The 16,784-nt window shown below is 46.0% G+C and overlaps 1 protein-coding gene across 6 annotated transcripts in view; it reads right to left on the bottom strand.

The window, feature by feature from the left end:
* Positions 1-9,616, bottom strand: part of SLC44A5 (solute carrier family 44 member 5) — a 296,509-nt gene extending 286,893 nt beyond the window's left edge. For 2 of the 6 annotated variants that reach the window (XM_053243954.1, XM_053243949.1), the window contains exon 1: positions 9,157-9,616. In XM_053243954.1, the coding sequence (XP_053099929.1) occupies positions 9,157-9,562 (406 nt within the window). In that variant the 5' untranslated portion in view covers positions 9,563-9,616. The remainder of the gene's footprint in view (positions 1-9,156) is intronic. The other 4 variants (XM_053243953.1, XM_053243950.1, XM_053243951.1 and 1 more) reach the window with 3 other exon arrangements.
* Between the last annotated feature and the right edge of the window lie 7,168 nt (positions 9,617-16,784).

The raw sequence follows: 16,784 nt of genomic DNA on the forward strand, positions 1-16,784 counted from the left end.
AAAGCTCTGTTGAACAGCATTCACTATCCTGTTTGCTTTTTCATTGTGAATCCCCAAATTTTGTAGTATGGGAAAAGGGTAGACACCAGGTCAGTTCAGGCAACTGCGTAAACCATGGTTTATCTGGTCATGGGCCCCTGACCCTTCCTCCTCAGTTCCATCATTCTCCCTCACCTACCTCCTCAGCTCCATCATTGAGCAATGATATCAGTCAGTCAGTCAGTTTTTATTACAGCCATTGGCCAGCCAAGATATAAAAATCAAAATAACAAATATACACAAATAGTGACTGATAATTACACACAATAAAACAGTATGCAGGCATCCAGGATAATTACTTTAAAAACAGTAAAACAACTCCTAAAATTGAGACCTTAATCTCATAGCAATACAAAAAAATTTGGCCACCACTTTTGTGATCTCACAGCTAGTATCCGCAAGGCAATATTGTGTATAAAAAAGCTCACGCCTTCCAGGAAATCTAACTAACAAGGGGAAAATAAGTTCTTCTCTAGCACCTTGGTACAGAGCAGTATAACAAAACATGGGTAACAGTTTCCAGGAGACCAGAGCCACAAGGGCAGAAAACCGTAGCTGAAGAATCCTTAGCGAACCTCCTTTCCAAAAGAGAGGAGGGCAGCACATTTAAGCGAGCCCAAGCAAACACAACCTGAAACTTGGAGAAGTGAAGTGTTGTTAGGTAATTTGCACCTCTATCTCCCATAGGGGGGAAATCCCAAAATGTAGGGGAGAGTAGGTCCTGTTAGCCGAAGACCTAAGTTCCTGACGTTCAATGTCATGCAGCCGTAGAAATAGTATTTCCTTCACCTTGTTATTCTCCAGAGTAAGTAGTTCAGAAGGAGAGAGTCCCAATTGCATTATTTTGTTGTTTACATAAGATAGCCAGGGGTTTGGATAAGAAACCAACCATAAGTAAAGGAAAAAAGAAAATTCCCGAATCTCTAAACAAGAGTTTAATCCAACTAACAAAAGTGGATTTCCAAGCTTTACAGACTATAGAAAAAGACCCAGATTCCAGGCAAAGAACAGAATATGGCACACACCTAGGCACTGCAAAGATTGTTCTTAGGAATAGAGACTGTACTCTCTCCAATTCAATTGTTACACCCTGTCTCCATAATGAGGCTCCAAAAAGTAAGTGAGCCACAATCTTCGCCCGAAATACCTGTAGTGCCATAGGTATATACTGGCCTCCTTTAGAATAGTAGAAGTGCAAAAAAGCACGAAGAGTTTTACGGGCTATATGGATGGAGGACAGCCTATGGGTATTCCAGTTAAGATTATATTAGAAAAAAATGCCTAAATATTTATATTTGTAAACCTGCTCAATATGGTTCTGGTTTACTACCCATTTGTATACTTTCCTAGATTTCGAAAAAAACAGGACCTTTGATTTTTTTATAATTGATAACTAACTTGTTATCGTTGCAATAGCAGGCAAAAGTATACAGCAATCTTTGCAAACCCAGTCTAGTCTGAGATAATACAGCAGCGTCATCCGCGTATAACAACACCGGCACTTGTTTATTAAGACAGCTTCGGTCCATGTGAATCCACCTTTTCCAGACATTGGGCCAAATCATTAATAAAAAGATAAACAATGTAGGGGCCAAGACACAGCCCTCTCTGACCCCACGAGTAGAAGGAATTGAATCAGTTAGAGCCCCATTAGTGGCATATCTAACACGTAATGAAGATGTAGAATAGAGCTGCATCATCAGAAATAACAGTCTCTTGTCTATTGTAGTTTTTTTCAAGTTTGGACCATAATAAGTGTCTGAAAATGGAATCAAACGCAGATTTTAAATCTATAAAAGCAACAAAAAGTTTGCCTTTAGGGCCACTAGAATATTTCTTCGCTAGATGATACAAGATCATACAATGATCTAGAGTAGAGCAGCCGGCTCTAAAACCTGCTTGCCCAATCCCAAGAATCTGGTTCTCTGAGATCCATGCCTCAAGCTTATCCAGTAGATAAAGAGGATATAATTTACAAATCACAGACAGCAAGCTTATGGGCCTATAATTAGATGGATCCAAATGAGAACCATCTTTACATATGGGAACAACTATTGCTGTTTTCCATTGCTCAGGTATAATTCCTGTGCTGTTAACAGATGTAAATAAATTGGCTAAAACTAAGGCCCACTGTTCTATATTAGCTTTTAATAACTTGGGAAGAATAAGGTCTGGACCAGGGGCTTTTCAAATTTTTAAACGTCGTTATTTCTGCAGGTAAAATGGGGGGTCAATGGGGTAACACATCAATCAGAGGTGGTACAAAAACTTGGTTAGACTGTGCATCATTATAAACTGTTAAAAAGTGTGTTTCCCATGATCTAGCCGAAAATCCTAAAAGGCATGTTAACTTGGCTTGTTACAGAAACAATTCTCCAAAAAGTGTGGCTATCAATGTTGTGGTTTGTTTAAACAACAGTTCTGTGGTCTCTCCAAACGAAAACCATGGTTCATTAGGTCTCTGAACCACCAATTGCTGAATAGTGAGTATAATGTGCTATGTTTGTAATGCTCAGAGATGGGCGATTGTGTCAAGACCTTAGTTAAAAGTTGAGTTTTAATTAAGCATTCATCTTTTTTTTTTAAAGGGCCTTCAGTTATTTTTTTCTTGTTTGTTGTTAGTCTTAGAAAACTACCTGAAAAGCACACAGTAGTCCAAAAATTATGAATAAACTCTGAAAATTCAAAATCTATGAGAAGCAATTGAGAAGTATTACAAAGAAAGTGAACATATACTGTACATTTTGTTGCAGAAAATGCAACTAGTTTGTTTCACATACAGTGCTCTGTCATTGTTTACTCAGAAGTAAATCCCATTCAGTTAAATGTGATTCACTCTAAGTTAAGAGAGCATAGGACTGCAGACTAAATTATTACAAAGGAACTGTATAAACCATACTTTCCTAATGGATATTTCACAATGATGCTGACTGTCCTGCATAAGTGGGGGATCTGATGATCTTTCTGGTTCTATAATTCCATGACACTATACTTCCATACGTGTTCTAGAACTTTCAGAACAAGTTGTTCTAGTAAGAACTAATCTGCCTTCTTTCCTTTCACTATCCCTACAACTGGACTAAATATGGTCTGAATCAGTTAGGCAGTTCACAAGTTAGCCCACTTGCACCTCAAATGTTCATGTGTCTGCCATCTTGAACTGGGGTGGATGGCATCATGAAAAACTATACCCTATACCCTTGAGTTGTGCCTATGTGTTGCTACATCTGTAGCAATTTTGGTTCAAATTGATTAGGCGGTTCAAAAGTGTAAGGAACTGACCCAGCCAGCTCACGTGAGAGGAATTATCGCTGAGTTGCCCCTTCCTGTTACCTGGGGAGCCAACTGGGTTTAAACTTTATTAAAAAGAAAAGAAGAATCTCTGGTAGACTGTATTGTTGCTACCAAGAACTCTTTTGTTAACAGAGTTCCTCTGATGGGGATAGGAATGCTAAAATTTCCCATCTCCTCTTTACTTTTCTAGCAGACAAATATAAAAACATGGAGATGGCGATAACTATATATATATAGATAGATATATAGATACACACACACACACATTTAAGTGGAGCTGTAGCCAACTGTGGCTTTCTCTCCCCTCTCCCAGAGTCAGTCAAACACTATGAGGGGGCTTGTAAAAACAAAGAGAACTACCTACACACACACACACACACACACACACACACACACACACACACACACTTTATATAAAGGAATAAGCCAGTTCAGGATTTCACGCACAGCTATTGCAAATAATATTACCTTAGCAGTTACAAGAGTATTCAAAAAGCCCAGATGTTCTCAGGTGGTGCTTAACCTATACATTTCTAGGCTGAAGTTGAAGAAAGATAATTGCAAAAACAGATACTTGGGGATACAAAGCAACACACACACACAATAAAATAATGTCTAATGCAAGTCTTACTAAAAACACTTTCTCCTAACCTTCTGAAGCCATAAGCCTTGGCTCCCTCCCCTTAGACCTCACCAGGACCTAGGTGAGACCAACTCCCTGCAATTCCTGGCCCAGGGACTCACTCTGCAAGGACTTGGCAAGACTCCATTGCTCCTTCCTCACTGGGGCATCCCTTCTTCTTCCCAGAAGCCCCTCTAGAGCCTTCTCCTCCGGCCCACCTGGTTAACCGATTTGGTCATGATCTAGGTCCTCCAGTCTGTCAATCAAGGTCAACTTGCTTTTTTCAAGTTAACATTATCAGTACTGGCTAGCTGCCCAGTACATCTAGTTAGCCCACTTGTGCCTCAAATGTTTACACATCTGCCATCTTGAATTGGGGTGGATGACATCATCACAAACTATACCACTGAAGTGTTCCTATGTGTCTCTACAATTGTGCCCAATTTGGTTTACACATCCATCATCTTGAATTGGAGTGGATTCAGGGTGGATTTGATTTAAATCAAACTGATTTAAATCATGATTTAAATCATGATTTAAATCATGATTTAAATCACTAGCAGGGTGGATAAAAATCAAAGAAATCCGATTTAAATCGGATTTTTTGATTTAAATCGGATTTTTTTGATTTAAATCGGATTTTTTTGATTTTTATCCACCCTGCTAGTGATTTAAATCGTGATTTAAATCGTGATTTAAATCAGTTTGATTTAAATCAAATCCACCCTGAGTGGATTACATCATCACAAACTACACCACTAAAGTGTCCCTATGTGTTTGTACCCAATTTGGTTCATATTAGGAACATAGGAAGCTGCCGTATACTGAGTCAGATCATTAGTCTATCTAGCTCAGTATTGTCTTCATAGACTGGCAGCAGCTTCTCCAAGGTTGTAGGCAGGAATCTCTCTCAGCCCTATCTTGGAGAAGCCAGGGAGGGAACTTGGAACCTTCTGCTCTTCCCAGAGCAGTTCCATCCTCTGAGGGGAATATCTTACAGTGCTCACACTTCTAGTCTCCCATTCTTACACAACCAGGGCAGACCTTGCTAAGCTAAGAGGACAAGTCATGCTTGCTATGACAAGACCAGTTCTAGGGATGTGCACGAACTGTTTCGCAGGCCATGTTGGAGGCCTGCGAACCAGTTCGCTTGTCCGGCGGTCCCACAAACCACCGGCGGGGGGGGTTGCTTTAAGGGCAGGGGGGTTGTACTTACCCCTCCCACCGCTCTTCCCCCTCCGGCGCTCCAGTTTTTGGCAAAATCTTCAGGGCGGCAGCATTCCTCCCTTACGCCCCTGCCCCCATGTTGTTCCCCAAAACCAGAAGTAATGCGGGCACATGCGCACGCTGCCACGCACGTCACACACGTCACTGTGACTGTGTGCCCGCGTTACTTCCGATTTTGGGGAACAACAAGGGGGCAGGGGCGGCAGGGAGGAACGCTGCCGCCCTGAAGATTTTGCCAAAAACTGGAGCGCCGGAGGGGGAAAAGCAGCGGGAGGGGTAAGTACAACCTCCCCGCCCCTAAAGCAACCCCCCCTCCTGCGTTGGACCACGGCTCTGAGGTCCGTGCACATCACTAACCAGTTCTCCTCTCCAAAAGGAGAACCAGGAGAACCAAAAGGAGAACCTATTGGTCCAGGCATTGTGAAGCTGATGGAGGACACATTCATACACACACACACACACAGAGAGAATTCCAGATGAACTCATAAGCCTACGGGAAAGCAGGCTAAAAATGACTATAAAGACACTTTGGGCAGCCTCATGTGCTATATTTTCTATAAAAGAGGACCTTCAAATGATTTATTTAGCTGGATATCATGCAAGAGTATTTATCATATCTGGAACTTGCTTTCTGATCAATCTGTGTGATTCAGAATCTAGTTTTCTTTCTTAGTCCAATATTAAATAAATGGTCATGAAATACATTTGCAAATTTAGTCTCCATGCACAGGAATCATTACTCACAGGTATAGTTCCATATACAGGAAATGTCATGTGTGTTCCAACTCTCATTGTTACAAAATTTAATCCAGCAATTCGATGCCTAGCTATAATACATTTATTCAAATGATGCGCAGTATTGCAGAGCCTGAATTTGGAAGCACAGTTCTCATTTGCCTGTAATTCAATTTTATGTGAAGAACCCTATTTTGCAGAAACTTGCATTACAAACTTTCAGATGCTGCAGGACACAATATATGGACTCACAGAGCTTCAGTAAAATGCAAGTCTGCAAAATGGGGCCTAAGAGAAGAGCAAAGTTCTGGTAAGTATGCACTGTGAACTTAAAATACCACAATTTTAAGTTTGTGTCTATCAATCAGAACCCACAACTTATTCTGAACAAAAGCAAGGAATATGTCTAAATATACATTTGCAAGTATGCTATGGTATCCAAAGTGAATCATGTTAGTATGGATACCATGCAGGCGAATATGAAAGGGGACTTTCATACTCACTTTTTTTGCCAGGAAAAGTAATGATCACTACACTAGCTGACCAGGCACATAGCATCAGAGAGCCAGCATGGTGTAGTGGTTAGAGGGCTGGACTAGGACTGGGGAGACCCGAGTTCAAATCCCCATTCAGCCATGATACTAGCTGGGTGACTCTGGGCCAGTCACTTCTCTCTCAGCCTAGCCTACTTCACAGGGTTGTTGTGAAAGAGAAACTTAAGTATGTAGTACACCACTCTGGGCTCCTTGGAGAAAGAGCGGGAGATAAATGTAGTAGTAATAATAAAAATAATAATCTGCACCCCTAGTTCTTCCTGACTATCCCCCCCCTTCAGCCTCTTCTCCCTAACTCTTCCCCCAGGAGTCTCTGATGCCTGCCCAGCCTGCTTCTCCCCCCTGCTCCCCACTTGTGGTTTTTGGCTGGCATGCCGGCCCGTTCGCTCCTGCCACCACCTCCTCCTCTTCCTGGCGGCCTAACCACCTCCTGACCCCAGGGGTCACGCAGGGTCCCCCACTGCCGCCACCTCCTCCTCCTAGCTGCAGCCAGTCCCGCCACCCGCCTGCCGCCATTTCCCCTGGCAGCAGCTCAACGGCCTCCTGAGTCCTGCTGCACGCGAGCCTCCACCACCCAGCCAATCCGCTGAGTGCCAGGACACATCCCCACACATCCAGGACAGGCACGTCTACGAGAATTAATAATAATGATGATTCTTGAGTCTTAGTTCTTACTTTTCCTATCTAGAACATGTTGTCACACGTTTCATTTCATTTATTTGGATATCTGCAACGTATTGTCCCATATATGATATGCACACCTCACATTTCCTCCTGGAGTAAACCAGGTTGTAAGAAATGAAATGTGCAAAGGCCAATCTTGAGCATCTTTCAGAAACACTACAATAAAGGACATTAGGGAAGGGATGGTGGCTGGAGTTGAACTAGAAAAGGGGTGGTGGAAAGAAGAATGGGGTTTAATACATTTCATCTTTTTAAAGTTTAAATTTAGATAATATAAATAGCTAAATTAAAATGTTTTAATCTACAACTGCTAGAAATAGTGCCTGGCTATACTACAAACTAAAGAACATACATCAATATGCTACCTCTGCATTCTAAACTGGACAGGATGCACATGCAAACCCTAGAGCTCTAGCCCAATATTCTGCAGCTCCAGTTCTTCACAGATTTGCTCTCCCTCCTACCCATCACCACCAAACTAACAACCCCTATATCCAATTTTTCCCCTCTCCCTCTGCCTGTCACAGAAAAAGCCCATAAAGTGTCATATGCCTACTATTGCCCTACACAGCCCTCATATTCTTATTCTGGATCTTCAGCATGTCAACTCTAAAACACTGATCTGCTCCCAGCAAAGATCATACAGCCCTGATTCATTGGGTCATATCTAAGTATCATCAGACGTCTTTCAACGAAATTCTATGTCCTCACCCACCCCTGTCACACACACACACGACAACACCGACACGTCATAGCCCATTTCAGACTGCACATCAAGCCCCTGCACAGCCAAAACCCTCCAGTACCAAATTTCTCACTGTAGCCCTCAAAATTCTCATCACTCAAAATTCCCATTTCTTAACACATTCCCTGCCAACAATTTCTAACTCTATTGCTCTAAAACAGCCCAAAAGAGATATAGATAGATAGATAGATAGATAGATAGATAGATAGATAGATAGATAGATAGATAGACTGACTCATAACCAGTTCAATCCTGACATAACCCTTAGGCCAAGGCACCCCAACTGCTCACCTAATTTATCTATTTTCATTCATTCATTTAACATTTATTTATACCTTGCCCCTCCAGTAATACTTCTGCAACGAAAGCAATCCTAAGAGCCCACTTCTACCCAGACCTCAAGAAATCAGGCAAGATGCTAGCAGAAGTAGCAGAAGCATCTTTACCCTCTTCTTCTGTGAGCACGCACAAAGATGTTCTCACGCTGTACATATAACACTCTCCCTCCTTTGGGGGTCCTTTCAGTCCCTGGTGGGCACCCAGAACCAGCTAGACCCCTGGCCTGCCCTCCCCTCATCTCAGGAATCCCATATTTCATGATACTTCCCCACCTCAAATCCAACCCCAGCTTCATGCCCTCCAGCACCTGCCCGCCTCCCAGATGAAGCCCCAATCGCCGCCTGTCCCCACCTCGTGGCCAGAATGAGCAAACAATTCCCAGACCTCCGCGCCCTCCGCCACCCCCGCGCCCGCACTCCCCCGGGAGGCAGACAAAGCGGCAGCAATGCACCTGCACGCAGGCAATGCTGCTCTCGCCCCCTTCAGTCAAACCCGCGCCACTGACGACGAGGGGGGAAGGGGAGAAGCGGCTCTCGGCAGGAGTTGTCGCCTTTCACCCTCCCCGCGCCTCAGCCCCAACTTTCCGACCTCTCAAGGACGCAGCAACAAGCCGCGCTTGGCTGAGAAGGAGGGAGGGAGGAGAGAGGGTCTGCGAAGGTGGCGATAGGACGTGAGAAGGCGCTGAGCAAGGGAGCCTGAGCCTTGGCCGGCGGCTTCTAGGAAAGGGTCCCTTCGCTCGGCTTCCCTTCCGAAGGCACCAAACTCCAGAAGCTGGATGCGCGCGCCCAAACAGGCCAAAACCGAAGGGTCAGCCGAGCCGCCGGCCCGCGCCGCTGCGCTCGCCCCTCACTCAGCGCGGGCTGCTTCCTCTCTGCCACTGCCACCCTCGCTGCCCCTCGCCTCGTTCCCCGGCTCACCGTAAGGAGAGGCGGAGGCGTCCCCCTTTCTGGCCATGGTCCTCTCGCCGTCTTTCGGGCTTGCAGAGCTTGGAGCCCGGGCGCCTCTCCGCCCGCTGCTCAGCGTGCTCTTTGTTGCTGTGATGGCATGTGAGGCAGGCAAGCGGGCGGGCGAGCAGCTCTGAGGAGGAGGAGGCGGCGGCGGCAGCAGCCAACCGCTGGGTTGTTTTTTCTTCTCTGCTGCTTCTGCCCCAGCCTCTGCTGCGCCCAAAAGTGACCCCCTCCGCGGTCCTTCCTGCGCTCCAAGCAACGCTGCGAAGGCGACGTGTAAGGCAGAGGAGCTGCAGCAGGTAAACACTGGAGGAAGCTCAGAGCTGGCGGCGGCAGCTGCTACTGCAGTTGCTACAAGCCGAGCCGGCCTTCCCATGCATGCGGGGAGGGAGGGGGCGCGTGGGACTGCCCCCCAGCCTTAGCCCGCCCCCCTATCCATATGCAGCGAGGCCGACCGCACCAACGAGCCCTTGAGGGCGCCCCAAGCCCCTCCCACCAGCCAGAGAGGCTCGTTGAGTTGAAGCAGGCAGCTTCTGGTGGCAACCTAACTTTGGTCACTCCGTAGGGTCACTCTGCTGCTGCCGCTACGTTTGTGCGGGACTCGACGCCCCATTTCGCGCCCCCTCTCTACGCGTTGGGGTTGCCCGTCACTGGAAGGAGCGTAGGACTTCCGACTTGCCCAGGCGAGGCGACAGCAAAAGAGGGAAGCTTCTTTCCCTTTGCCTTCTAAGGGGAAAGCTCTTCAGGCGCACGAGAGCCATCTGAGCCATAATAAGCCTGGAGAGAGAATGCCGCTGGAGAAAAGAGCGGTGTGCTCGTTTCCAAGGGCGTCCTGCTGTCTACATGAGGGATCCCACCGCCAATGGACAGACACCGTAGAGGGTCTCCTTGCGTCAAACGCCACTCGGAAAGTTTGCTTTCGATTTCCCAGGCCATCCTGGAGCTGTCCTTTCCTCGGTGCTGATGCATGGTTTCTGCGCCAGCGCAGGGATCGCTCAGCACGGCTCGTTGCTTGCTGGCGTTCAGAACCGGGCCTTAGAGCGCCTCCGGGGCTTTGTTCGGGGCGACGCGATTCAGTGGCCCACTGCTAGATTTGCGGGATTAGTTTTACAATTCTACAAAGTATTTAACATCACGGCATAATTGCAGTCTGCATAAGCTCAAGCAATGTATGTTCTAGATGCACAAATCATAATGTGCAGATGTCTACATATATCTTATGCGATACAATATAAGATGTGTACATCTATAATAAGATGTACTAGGAAGTTTTTTCTCTACTGCAGTGGAACATCGTACTGCAGGAACTACACGTCCATAAAGAACAGCAGATTCAGATCAGAGTGTATGCGCTCTCTCGCTTCCTCCCTCTCCCCCTCTCTCTCTCATTGAATGCTACCAGTCATCCAGCTCTCTAGCCCAAGTAAACTAACTGAAACTTGGGGGGGGGGGGATCTAAATGAATCAAAAGCTAATAATATTGCCAACTTAGACCAAATATTGTTCAAAAGGCTGGATACAGACTTTTGATTTAAAACCAAGCTTTTGTACCATCATAGATGTTCTGAGCAAAAGTTAAAATGAAGGAGGAACTGTCTCCCTTGCTCTCTGTTGCTTACCTAGGGACCTAGACTTTGATCTCAAATCACCCTGACAACTTGGCAATTTTTTGATAAGCTATACAAGTTCACCTCTGCAGGGGTGAGGGGCTTATTAGGATGGTCTGCCCAAGAAGGTTATTGGCTCCAATAGGATTCCAAGAAGCTTTGGAAGAATTTAGTGTTGGCACTGCCAGTGATCCTGTTGATGCCCTGGTGGAGATTTGGAACAGCAAACTCACCAGGGCAGTAGACATGGTCACTCCTAAGTGTCCCCTTTTCTGCCCGTATCATATCCGGAAGCTCATGTCCAGCAGAGTTGTTCCCAGTTGTGAGAAGGCTAGTACATGCCCCTCCTCCCTGGAATCAAAATTTGGATTCATCAGTTACCCACTGTCATGTTTTTAATGAGTTCTTCATGAATAAAATCTCTCATATTTGGGCCAGTTTAGATAGACCCCACACTTACTGCAGAGGTGTGCAGCAACACTCTTATGTGGTTAGGCTGGATCACTTTGTGACTCCTGAGGATATGGACAAGCTGCTTGGAGAGGTATGGCCTATTACCTGTTCTTTTGACCCTTGTCTGGCTTATATTATCAGCCAGGGTGGTTCTTGTAGAGGGCCCAGCAGGTATTATAAATGCTTCCCTGAGGGAGAGCAGGATGCCCCCTTGTCCTAAGGAGGCAATTATTAGACCCCTTCTGAAGAAGCCTGCATTGGATCCCACAGAGGTAAGCTGCTATAGGCCTGTCTCCAACCTTCCATGGCTGGGCAAGGTAATTGAGAAGGTGATTGCCTCTCAGCTCCAGAGAGTCTTGGAGGAAACTGATTATCCAGACCAATTTCAAACTGGTTTTCAGGCAGACTATGGAGTGGATACTGCCTTGGTCACCCTGATTGATGATCTTCAATTAGAAATTGACAGAGGAAGTGTGACTCTGTTGTTCCTTTTGGATCTCTCTGCAGCTTTTCATACCATAATATCCTTATGGAGCATCTGAGGAGAGCTAGTCTTGTGGTAGCAAGCATGATTTGTCCCCCTAGCTAAGCAGGGTCCACCCTGGTTGCATTTGAATGGTAGACCACATGTGAGCACTGTAACATATTCCCCTCAGGGGATGGAGCCGCTCTGGGAAGAGCAGAAGGTTTCAAGTTCCCTCTCTGGCTTCTCCAAGATAGGGCTGAGAAAGATTCCTGCCTGCAACCTTGGAGAAGCCACTGCCAGTCTGTGTAGACAATACTGAGCTAGATAGACCAATGGTCTGACTCAGGATACGGCAGCTTCCTATGTTCCAGTGATTTCCAAAATAAAGGTACCATTTCAAGTAAAGGTAAATTTTAATTTCAGTCAAGCTCCCAGAAAGATCTCATAGTCCTTACCCCCACAGAGTTCCATAAAAAGCAGGATCAGTGTAGTTCCACTTCAGAAAGAAATGACATGAAGGAAAATAAATTGACATGGATTTATGATAGCAGGACAGGTGAATTGTCTTGTCTTTCCAACAGATGGTGTATGCCTATGGTGGGGGTGGAGATGATAGTTCATGATTTTCACTGGTTATTTAAGACTTTGTACTTACCATGCTGTTGTCCATCATAGTAGTAAATATATGAAAGGCTTTCAATGACCCTTTGAAAATTAAAATGCTTGTCTTTCTGGAGTTCTGTTTCTTTTGTCTGCCTTTTCAATTTCAAACAAAAGCATTTTAAGTCAGGGACTGATCGCCTCAGGGCTGAGTCACACAATCATATACATAATTTCATGTATAATTGTTAGACTACAAACAAATTAACTAATCTTAGTTGAGTAATCATCTGTTCTTTAACAATGCAGTCCTATGGAACTGGATTCTACTTGGATGTAAGTCTCACTGAGTTCAATAGGATAGATTTACTCCCTAGTATGTGTTTACGATTGCAGCCTAATTTATTACATTTAAATGCACTTGTCTATGATAAAAACCTCAACAGTATTTAGGAGTATTTAGAAGGAAACAGGACACCAAATAAAATTAATTATTCTTGGCTCTCTGAGGTGGAGACAGGAATAATGGCTTAGAAAATAAGGACACTAACATGAGGCCTGAATTTAAGAGGTAATCTGATTGCTTGGGAAATGTGCCCAAGTTTTTCACTGGAAAAGTGTCTTGAACAAGCTTTCCAGAGAAGAGCTACTAAAAATGGTTTTCTACATGCACGATTTGTTAATTGATTTGATGTTTTAAATTATTTTAATTGTAAACTGCCCAGAGATGCAAGTTTTGGGTGGTATAGAAATATTTTATAAAAACCAAAAATGAACAAGGGTGCCTTCTGGAAGAATTGGAAGAGTGTAAGGTAATTTACAGTTTAATGCTGGGTTAAAATGAATGTCACAAAGCAAAATTGTTGTGTATTTTTAAGGGAAGACCATCTTTAGCATTTTGAATTTCTTATTACAGTTATATTAAAGAACTCATATAAGAGGGGGGAAATGTGCCCTTCACTTACACTTTTGTGACTGTTTGAAATGGATTAGGGACAAGCAAGGTGTTTCTGCTCTAACAGAGCACTTTCAGAGCATGAGCAAGCTCTGAAAAGTACTTGCACTCTTGCAGAAGAGCACAAAAGCACCCATACTTGGGAGAGCAGGGTCTAGTACTGCATGGCAGCAGATAGTAGTTGCCCACAGACCACTGCTCTGGATGTCAGCCACTGATCAATAAGTGTAGAGTGCCATGTCTACTTGCATCACTGGGGCTTGACCTGTGATGCCAACTTTACACAACGCAATCACCACTTTAATTCGTGGTCACATGCTAAACAGATCAAGGCATGTGTGGACCCATTCAAAGATGAATGGATGGTAGTTTGTTATCACTGTTGTTACTGTTGCTCTAGGTACACATCTTAAATCTTAATACCATTTTTTAAAGAAGATTTGGATCTTTCAACGCTCAGTCTTTTCTTATTCTAGAAATGTATTATATTATTCATATAGCATTCCTATAGTCCTTCATTCTTCTGCATATTCTGTGTTATGAACAAGCTGAATTTATTCCAGAATGATTGAAAGGAAAGGCTTGTGTGATGCACAAAGGTAAAATTATCTTAGAAATAATTTGCATGATTCTGTGTGGTACAGTATAGACATTAGTTTTTCTTCAAAGTATGCTCTGAGCATATATGAATCTAAGATTTTGCAAATGAAAAATGAAAAATAAGCTTTCTGAGATATACTTTTAAATTATACCAATGTTTGTGTTAACATTTGTTTAAAATCTGAGTGCAGTCTCTTGCCACAGTGCCCTCTACTGTTATTTTGTAACTTAGCAATTATGCAAAGTGAAGGTACTGCTTTACAACTCAACTGCAATCTTAAACACACTAGTAAAATTCATTAAACAAGGGGATACTTCTGAATAAACATACTTAGGATTGAACTGTAATAGTTTCATCTTAAGGAAGGAGGAGCTGGGAAACTTTAGGGAAGGAGGAGCTGGGAAACTACAGATCTGTCAGCTTGACGTAGGCAAGATCCTAAAACAGATTATGAGGCTCTCTGTCTGTGAGCACTTGGAAAAGGTTCTGGTGATTAGTAGGAGCCAGCATGGATTTGTCAAGAACAAGTCATACTAAACTACTCTCATTTCCTTTTTCAATAAAGTTATTTGTTTAGTAGATAGGGTGATGCTGTGGACATAGTGTTTTTTTATTTTAGTGTGTTTTGATATTAGCAAAGTATTTGCCAGTCTCCCACAATATCCTTGTTGACAAGTTTGTAAAATGTGGGCTAGAAGATGCTTCCATTTGGTGGATTCACAGCTGATTGAACAACCATACCCAAGAAGTATTCATTAATTGTTCCATGTCATCCTAGAGGGAAGTGTTCAGGGGCGTAATGATAGGGGGGCAGGGGGCACGTGCCCCGGGCGCCACCCCGGGGGTCACGGGGGGTGCCAAAAAGTGGCTTCCCCCCACCCCCCTGGATTGCCCGCCGAGTGTGGCGGCGGGCATGCGGCGGTGATTTGGCACTGGCGGGTGGCAGCGGCGGGTTGCCCGCGGCCCGCCGAGTGTGGCTGGTGGCTGGCGTGGCGGCGATGCTGTAGCGCGGCCCGAGCGGCAGCGGCGGATCACCCACCGAGGCCGGAGTGCAGGCTGCAGAGAGACGCCGAGCCTGCCTCCTGGCCTGGTGTTGCTTCCCAACTGCGCAGGCACACCTGCGCAGTTCATTCTGTGAACTGCGCAGGTGCGCCTGCGCAGTTGGGAAGGCCCGGCGTCGCTTCCCAACTGCGCAGGCGCGCCTGCGCAGTTCACAGAATGAACTGCGCAGGCACGCCTGCGCAGTTGGGAAGCGACGCCGGGCCAGGAGGCAGGCTCGGCGTCGCTCTGCGGCCTGCACTCCATCCTCGGCGGGCGATCCGCCGCCGCCTGGGCCGTGCTACAGCATCGCTGAGCCACCAGCCACCGCTGCACTCGGCTGGCCGCGGGCGACCCACCACACGCCAGTGCCAAATCGCCGCCGCACGCATGCCACCACACTCGGTGGGTGACCCACCGCTGCACTCGGGCGACCCGCTGCCGCACACCACCGCCGAATTGCCGCCACCGCCAGCGATCTGCCGCCTGGGGGGCGCCGCCGCGCCCTCACAGGTATGTGGGGGCCGGGGGGCGGGGGGTGCCATTTCAGGGAGCTTGCCCTGGGTGCCGTTTCCCCCCGATATGCCACTGGAAGTGTTGAGTGGGTTTCACAGGACTCTGGCCTGGGTCCTGTGCTGATTTTCAGGAGGGACTGAAGAAGATGGTTATCAAATCTACAGATGACACAAAACTGGAGTGTGGTATAGCTAACACCTTAGAACAGAATCAAAAGTCAATCCAATCTGGACAGGCTTGAATATTGGATCAAGACCAGTTAGAATAAGCTCAACAAAAACAAATCATTGCATGGGGGTAGCGCCTATTGGACAAGCAGGGACAAATGTCCCTGAACCCAATGGGTCAAGGGTCCCCCAAAGAGACTGCAGCTGCCCTTGCCCTGTCCTGCCCTGCTGCTACGGCAGCCGCTGCCCTGCCACGACTTCTTAGCTTGGCCTCCGGGGTGTGTGTGATCAGAGCAGGGCATGCCATTCCCCATGGCAGTGGCTGGCATGGCAGCAGCAGGCCTCTCTTCTCTAGCTGAACTGCTGTCATGGCTCAGACTTCTGACTCAGAAGAGTCAGAGCAGGACGATTCGCCTGCTAGTGAGGGCTCAGAGGCACAGCAACAGGAGTTGGCAGGGAGACCAGACTCTGGAGCTGAGGATTCGCAACAGCTGCCAGACATGATTTCTGATGGGGAGGAGCCTGGGATTTCACCTGTCTTGAGAAGACATCTCAAGAGGCAAGCTCAGTGGGAGTCACGCAGGCACAGGAGATCACAAGAGAGGAAGCTGAAGTGCTGACTCAGGGAAGCCTGATTGGCTGCTGGTTCTATTGAGCCATATATATTTAGCAGTCTCGCAATTGCTCAGATGCTGTTTGCAACTTTCGCTGGCTGCAGACAGTGTGCTATTTGAATTCCAAACTTTTCCGGGTTCCAGTTTGCCTTGTTTATGCTTTCCTGCTTTGTTCCGTCAATTCCTTGTTCTGGTGTCCTTCGCTCATTTCATTCCTTGATTTTTTTTCCTTTTCACTTATTACTCAGTTACTGTTAGAGGGGGGTACCTAGTTCAGTTCAGGGGACTTAATTCATTTATTATTTTCTTTGTGAGCCTTTCCCCCCTTATTGCAGTTTCGCACATGCTTTTTTCTGTTATCTCACAGAGGGAGTGCTGAAGGGGGTTGTAAATCCTGTTGGGTTAGCTGAGCTAACAGATTTATGACAACTGAGCACCTGTGCAGTTCGTCCAGAGGAGAGAGGCCTATCACCGCACCCACCACTGCCATGGGGGGGTGGCCTGCCCCGCTTTGATCAACCCCCCCAGAGGTCAAGCTTAGTAGCAGCAGCAGGGCAGTGGGAGCAGCAGCGGGCAGGTGT

Source organism: Hemicordylus capensis, chromosome 4 (assembly GCF_027244095.1).
Source record: "Hemicordylus capensis ecotype Gifberg chromosome 4, rHemCap1.1.pri, whole genome shotgun sequence".
Classification (NCBI taxonomy): domain Eukaryota; kingdom Metazoa; phylum Chordata; class Lepidosauria; order Squamata; family Cordylidae; genus Hemicordylus; species Hemicordylus capensis.